This window comes from Argentina silus, assembly GCF_951799395.1.
Source record: "Argentina silus genome assembly, chromosome: 4".
NCBI classification, from domain to species: domain Eukaryota; kingdom Metazoa; phylum Chordata; class Actinopteri; order Argentiniformes; family Argentinidae; genus Argentina; species Argentina silus.
In genome coordinates, this window is record NC_139658.1 from 19,168,485 (window position 1) to 19,175,984 (window position 7,500).

At 50.4% G+C, this 7,500-nt stretch overlaps 1 protein-coding gene across 1 annotated transcript in view; it reads left to right on the top strand.

Moving 5' to 3' along the window:
- LOC310803800 (low-density lipoprotein receptor-related protein 1-like) overlaps positions 1–7,500 on the top strand; it is a 65,732-nt gene that overhangs the window by 44,230 nt on the left and 14,002 nt on the right. The window contains exons 39-56 of the mRNA XM_083668695.1: positions 1–143; positions 427–619; positions 1,842–1,967; positions 2,262–2,390; positions 2,639–2,758; positions 3,346–3,459; positions 3,577–3,723; positions 3,957–4,085; positions 4,375–4,491; positions 4,674–4,802; positions 5,005–5,127; positions 5,242–5,382; positions 5,585–5,772; positions 5,988–6,171; positions 6,388–6,473; positions 6,603–6,722; positions 6,983–7,170; positions 7,375–7,500. The exon at positions 1–143 is cut by the window's left edge and continues 62 nt beyond it; the exon at positions 7,375–7,500 is cut by the window's right edge and continues 80 nt beyond it. Of these exons, the coding sequence (XP_083524821.1) occupies positions 1–143; positions 427–619; positions 1,842–1,967; positions 2,262–2,390; positions 2,639–2,758; positions 3,346–3,459; positions 3,577–3,723; positions 3,957–4,085; positions 4,375–4,491; positions 4,674–4,802; positions 5,005–5,127; positions 5,242–5,382; positions 5,585–5,772; positions 5,988–6,171; positions 6,388–6,473; positions 6,603–6,722; positions 6,983–7,170; positions 7,375–7,500 (2,503 nt within the window). The remainder of the gene's footprint in view (positions 144–426; positions 620–1,841; positions 1,968–2,261; positions 2,391–2,638; positions 2,759–3,345; positions 3,460–3,576; positions 3,724–3,956; positions 4,086–4,374; positions 4,492–4,673; positions 4,803–5,004; positions 5,128–5,241; positions 5,383–5,584; positions 5,773–5,987; positions 6,172–6,387; positions 6,474–6,602; positions 6,723–6,982; positions 7,171–7,374) is intronic.

The window sequence follows — 7,500 nt, forward strand, 5'->3', positions numbered from 1 at the left end:
GTTCCAACGTGCTGGTCATCATCGGTAGTGACATCAGGACTCCTAACGGCCTGGCCATAGACCACCGGGCCGAGAAACTCTACTTCTCGGACGCCACGCTAGACAAGATAGAGCGCTGCGAGTACGACGGCACCCGACGCTACGTGAGTGACGCGCACGCACGCACGCGCGCACACACACACACACACACATATAAACACACATAAAGACAGATATACACACACCCACAGATTTTTTACATCCACATAAAAAAAGACTTCACACATCACTCAGCCATATGTGTGTATGCATTCAATCAGACACTTTTTGCTCTGCCGCTGTGGTGTTTTATTGGCATGAGAAGAGAGGATATTGCCTGACTGTGAACGTGTGTGATTGTGATCCGTCTGTTTAACTGTTTCTCTGTTTCTCTGCTGCCCCCTGTAGGTGGTTTTGAAGAATGAGCCGGTGCATCCGTTTGGCCTGGCTGTCTACGGAGACTACATCTTCTGGACAGACTGGGTGAGGAGGGCCGTCCTCAGAGCCGACAAGTACGTCGGTGGAGACATGAAGGTGCTCAGAGCTGACATCCCCCAGCAGCCAATGGGCATCGTCGCTGTGGCCAACGACACCAATAGCTGTGAGTCTACTAAATGGGGCAGTGTGTGTGTGTGTGTGTGTGTGTGTGTGTATTCGTGTGTGTGTGGTAGGGTTAGCAGAGTTAATGAGATGACAGAAGTAATCTGAGAGTGTGACACAGCTGAGAGGAGCTCCATACACCTGGGGAATGAGAGCACCTGAGGCTCCACTACCCCAATATCACTCACACACACACACACACTACACTACACTACACTACTCTCACACACAATCAGACCCATCCATCTTCTGCTCAACCAGTTCCACACCACTACGCACCACCTCCACTCACACCTCTCCTTCTCACCTCTCCTCCTCATCTCTCCTTCTCACCTCTCCTCCTCACCTCTCCTTCTCATCTCTCCTTCTCATCTCTCCTTCTCACCTCTCCTCCTCACCTCTCCTTCTCACCTCTCCTTCTCACCTCTCCTCCTCACCTCTCCTTCTCATCTCTCCGTCTCATCTCTCCTTCTCACCTCTCCTTCTCACCTCTCCTTCTCATCTCTCCTTCTCACCTCTCCTCCTCACCTCTCCTTCTCACCTCTCCTTCTCATCTCTCCGTCTCATCTCTCCTTCTCACCTCTCCTTCTCACCTCTCCTTCTCATCTCTCCTTCTCACCTCTCCTTCTCACCTCTCCTTCTCATCTCTCCTTCTCACCTCTCCTTCTCACCTCTCCTTCTCACCTCTCCTTCTCACCTCTCCTTCTCATCTCTCCTTCTCTCCTTCTCATCTCTCCTTCTCACCTCTCCTTCTCACCTCTCCTTCTCACCTCTCCTTCTCACCTCTCCGCCTCATCTCCATCCAGATGCCCTCTTGTCTCTCTCACTCCAGTCCAAATCAATACATCCACTGTCTTTGTGTGTCTCCTCTCTACATAGACACATATACTCTGCCTCAAACACACTGACTCCATGCCTCCCCCTCTGTCTTCCCACTCACACTGGCACACTACTGGGCGACACACCATGAACCCGTGGTAATTGCAGCAAATCCCATTTAGTTTGTGTCAGTTATTATTAGACACTAGTTGAGAGAGAGAGCTGTGTTGGTCTCAGAACACTGTCAAAGTCTGTGTGTGTGCGTGTGTGTGTGTGCGTGTGTGTTTAACTCTTCTCTCTCTGTGTGTGTGTGTGTGTGTGTGTGTGTGTGTTTAACTCTGTCTGTGTGTGTGTGTGTGTGTGTGTGTGTGTGTGTGTGTTTAACTCTGTCTGTGTGTGTGTAGGTGAGTTCTCTCCCTGCCGGGTGAACAACGGAGGCTGTCAGGACCTGTGTCTGCTGACCTCTGAAGGCAGGGTCAACTGCAGTTGCCGTGGCGAGAGGAAGCTACTGGAAGACAACACCTGCATTGGTGAGAGGAAGGGAAGGAGAGAGTGGGGGGGAAAAGAGAGGAATAAGAGAACTAGTGCAGAAGAGAGGGAGAGAGTGGGAGAGAGAGAGGGAGAGAGTGGGAGAGAGTACTCTCTCATTTAATCAATTATTCATGTGAAGAAAATGCTGCTCATTTGTCAAGGGCCGGTGCATTAGGCCTGCTGAGAATGTCAGCACTAAAAGCACGCTCCTATCCTGGTGGTAAAGTTAGGCCAGTAGTGGTCGTTGTAGGTGCTGCCTGATGTATCCCTTCTTGTCTGTCTGGCCCTCTCAGCCCTCAACACAACCTGCAGCAGCATGGATGAGTTTGAGTGTGGGAACGGCGACTGTGTCAACTACACTCTGACCTGTGACGGCATGGCCCACTGCAAGGACAAGTCTGACGAGAAACAGTCCTACTGCGGTGAGCGTGGGAGAGAGTGTGTGTGTGTGTGTGTGTGTGTGTGTGTGTGTGTGTGTGTGTGCCTGTCTGTCTGTTGTGTCTGTGTGCTTATGTGTAAAACAACACGTGATATTTTGTGACGCATAAACCAGTGTGTTCGTATCCTAACAGTATCATCTTTTATCCTCTTTTTTTTCCCTCAATATGACGTATGATTTATGTTTCTAATAAACTGTTATCTTCTCCTTCCTCTCGTCTTCACCCTTCAGCCAACCGGGTGTGTAAGAAGGGTTACAGACGGTGTGTGAACGGCCGGTGCGTGGGACACAGCTCCTGGTGCAACGGACAGGACGACTGTGGAGACAACTCAGACGAACTCTTCTGCAACGGTGAGCGGGGCTCCTTCTACGTCACACCGTACTGGAACGTCTCTACGTTTGATATCCTAAATATGTTTTTAGGACATTTCTGCTTTATTGGGATAGAGATAGTAGAGATTGACAGGAAGGATGGGTGAGAGAGAGGAGGGATGACATGCAAGATAGGTCGAGGGTCGGAATGGAACCAGGAACCTTGCGATTACGTGGTAAGCGCATTAGTGTGCTATGCCACTAAACGCCCCCTACCTTTGATGTCCGAGTGTAATATATTGTCATAGCTGTAGGGGGAAAGAAAACCTGCACTCCAATGAGAAACACTCTTCAATTATTTATTGCATTTGCAGGAGAGGTCAAGAACAAACGGGTTTCGGGGATTACCTTTCCTCGCTGTTCTGAAGAAGTTTTTGACCTCTGCTGCGAATGCAATACATAATTGAAGAATATTTCTAATGAATGCAGGTTTTTTTTTCCTTTTCCATTACAGAAGAGTTATTTTAACCCTGCACACGAAGAGTTTGGGAAGATCAGGCTGAGCACGGCCTTCCCAAACCTGTCATTCCTGATCAACAGATGGATTTTTTCTCTGTGTGTTTCAGCCACCCTGTGCACAGCGGACCAGTTCCAGTGCAGAGATGGAGGCTGCATCACCAACTCCAGCAAGTGTAACCAGGTGGTGGACTGCCAGGACGCCAGCGATGAGATGAACTGCTGTGAGTCATTCTAGTCCTCATGTGGCGTTCACGTGCGCTTGGAACTAGGAAACTTTTTTTTTCGACTTCAGACCGTGTCATCATATTGACTGTGTGGCTTCCTCTTCCTCGCTGCAGCTACCGACTGTTCCAGCTACTTCCGTCTGGGGGTGAAGGGTGTGACCTTCCAGAAGTGTGAGTTCACCACGCTCTGCTACGCCCCCTCCTGGCTGTGTGACGGAGCTAACGACTGTGGAGACTTCTCTGACGAGAGGAACTGTCCAGGTGACTGAGACTCAACACCCACTGAGAGAGAGAGAGAGAGAGAGAGAGAGAGACACACACACACAGGAGCACTGTGACTATGACTGACTGATTTTAGAATAAACATTTAGCTTTGCTAAAACAAACATAAGAAGACCTGATAAGTACCGTCCTTGTTGTGTTTTCATTATGCTGTCAGTAGTTGATCTACTAAGGGCCGTCCATGCTAACCCCTGTGTCTGTTTGTCCAACAGACAAGAAGAAAACCCAAGCCAAGTGCCCAGCGCCCTTCTTCGCCTGTCCCAGCGGTCGCTGTATCCCAATGAGCTGGACCTGCGACAAGGAGAACGACTGTGAGAACGGAGCCGACGAGACGCACTGTGGTCAGTTCACCTCAGACGCCGTCCTGTATCCCAGTTCACCTCAGACGCCGTCCTGTATCCCAGTTCACCTCAGACACCATCCTGTATCCCAGTTCACCTCAGACACCATCCTGTATCCCAGTTCAATATAGTCCTCACTTCTCTCTCTGTACAGCCCACTGGACTCACTGCCAACGTTGTCAGTCTTTCAGTATTTGCGACTGACTGTATTTTCCTACATCCCCCCTCTCTTTTTTCTCTCTCTCTCTCTCTCTCTCTCTCTCTCTCTCTCTCCCTCTCTCTCTCTTAGATAAGTTCTGCACGGCGACCCAGTTTGAGTGCGGCAACCACCGCTGCATCACCAACCGCTGGGTCTGTGACGGCACCGATGACTGTGGGGACGGCACTGACGAGGACAGCAAGTGCAGTGAGTGTCTGTTAACGCACGCATGCACGTGCACACACACACGCACACACACATACACGCACGCACACACAAACACACATGCACACACGCACACACACACACACACACACACACACACAGTAAAGGTGCTGCCATGCTATCACACTTAATTCTAAACTCTTCCCTCCGCCACGTTTTTACAGAGAATAAGACGTGTAGTCCTGAAGCGTTCCAGTGTCCCGGATCCCACGTGTGTGTGCCTCAACGCTGGAAGTGTGATGGGGACAAGGACTGTCCCGATGGGGCGGATGAGAGCGTCAAGGCTGGATGTTGTGAGTGGATGATGAGTGAATGACGATTATTAATACCAGACAGGTGTACTGTAGAACTTCAGAAAGTCATTCTGGAATGGAGCCTATTGCCATAAGACCAGAACCATGACGATCAAAGCATCATTGCTTGTTATAAACAATGAGAATGTTCATGACCTCAGTAGCGTATTGGCTGACTGGCGTGTCTTGGTCCCTGTCTCAGCGTTCAACGACACGTGCGACCACAACGAGTTCCAGTGCCAGAACAGACGGTGCATCCCCAAGCACTTTGTGTGCGACCACGACAACGACTGCAGCGACGGCTCCGACGAGTCCCCTGAGTGCGGTGAGCGGGCGACCTTTGACCTTTGACCCCTTTAGTCCTGGTGGACCTGGTCGTGTTTAGGCGGTCTCACTCTCGCACACACTTACACACACACACCTCTCTGTCTCCCTCCAGAGTACCCTACGTGTGGACCCAACAAGTTCCGCTGTGCCAACGGCCGCTGCCTGGTCCAGAGCTCCTGGGAGTGTGACGGAGAGTTTGACTGTCACGACCGCTCGGACGAAGCCCCCAAGAACCCTCACTGCAATGGCCCGGGTTAGACACACGCACAGGCACACACACACACACATACACACACAGACAGGCAGTCTCAGATGGTGCCTGTTGTCATTGGTCATACTGGCTTTGATTTAGAAACATTTGGGTTTCCTCCTGATATGAATTCTCTCTCTCTCTCTCTCTCCTCTTCTCCTCCTCCATCCCACCGGCCTTCTCCCATCTCTCCCCTCTGAAACAGTGAAGAAGTGTAACGATACAGCGTACGCGTGCGGCAACGGTAACTGTGTGAACGTGACGTTGCTATGCGACCGCAACGACGACTGTGGGGACGGCTCGGACGAGCTCAACTGCTTCATCAACGAGTGTCTGAACAGCAAGCTCAGCGGCTGCTCCCAGCTCTGTGAGGACCTCAAGATAGGCTTCAAGGTAAGAAACTACAACTCCCACCAGGGGAATGGGTTAAGGAACTGCCAAGCAGTGTTTTTGACTTGAAGAGCTGAAAAAGCAGTTTAGTTTATGATGATGTCTATAGTGATTGCCATCTACAGGGCCAGCTATTGATCTACTGACAGAGAAGTCGTGACGTTAAATGACTGTGTACACACAGCCTGACCAGCCCTCTCTCCTCTATGCCCGTGCAGTGCCGATGCCACCCCGGCTTCCGTCTGAAGGACGATGGGAAGACGTGTGTGGACATAGACGAGTGTACGACCACCTACCCCTGCACCCAGCGCTGCATCAACACACACGGCAGCTTCCACTGTCTCTGTGTGGAGGGCTTCCAGCTCAGCGTCAACGACCCCACCATCTGCAAGTCCACCTCCGGTAAGGGCTGCTGGGTTTAAGTGTGTGTGTGTGTGTGTGTGTGTGTGTGTGTGTGTGTCCTATGTACGTGTAAAGATTGAGACACAGACAACCAAGGAGAGGAGTGCCTTCATTTGATCTCCCATGACCTCAATACACCTCTACTTGATGTGTATGTTTCAGTGAGAAAGTGTGGCCGAACACATCTCATCATGTGTAATATCTCCTTTTCTCCAGAGGAGGAGCCCTTCCTCATCTTCGCCAACCGGTACTACCTGAGGAAACTCAACCTGGATGGCTCCAACTACACACTGCTCAAACAGGTGAGACCGGAGCCTCACACACAACCTCCGCTGATAGTAGGAAATACCACCTCATTGCCCCCTATAACCAACACGGGAACACGTGTGTGTGTGTGTGTGTGTGTGTGTGTGTGTGTGTGTGTGTAACAGGGGCTGAACAACGCGGTGGCGCTGGACTTTGACTACCGGCAGCAGATGATCTACTGGACAGACGTGACCACTCAAGGCAGCATGATCCGCCGCATGCACATTAATGGCAGTGACGTCCAGGTCCGTGAGCTCACCACCTCTTTGTGTACAGTATGAGATACACATAAACCACGTTAGATTGACTGTATCAGTAAAACAACTTTATTTCCTCACTTTTTACTAATGACTTTTTATTGCATGTTTTCTGTCAGTAGCATTTATCTTTTATGTTTTTTTTTTAATGTATTGTAAGTCCTATATATATATATATAGAAACACCAAACCCTAAAATCTGAAGTGTGAAGATCAGATCCATCAACTTTTGATTGGCTCTTTGGCAGGTCCTTCACCGCACGTCGCTCAGCAACCCTGATGGCCTGGCTGTTGATTGGGTGGGAGGGAACCTGTACTGGTGTGATAAGGGGCGGGACACCATCGAGGTGTCGAAGCTGAATGGAGCCTACCGGACCGTCCTGGTGAACACGGGTCTGAGGGAACCTCGCGCTGTGGCGGTCGACGTACGCAACGGGTACGAACACCATGACGTAATAATAACGTGACCAATATTACCACTGACATTGACTCAAGTCTGTTATGAACCATTATGAGCTCTCTCTGTGAGTATTGTCTCTCTCGGGTGCTCCTACTGGTTATCACTGAAATGATGTCTGTCTGTTCTCATGTCTGTTATGAAGCATTATAAGCTCTCACGCTTGAGTGTTGTCCCTGTCAGGTACCTGTACTGGTCAGACTGGGGTGATAACCCTCATATTGGGAGAATTGGGATGGATGGCTCCAACCGGAGTGTGATCGTAGAGGACAGGATCACGTGGCCCAACGGCCTCACGCTGGACTTCAT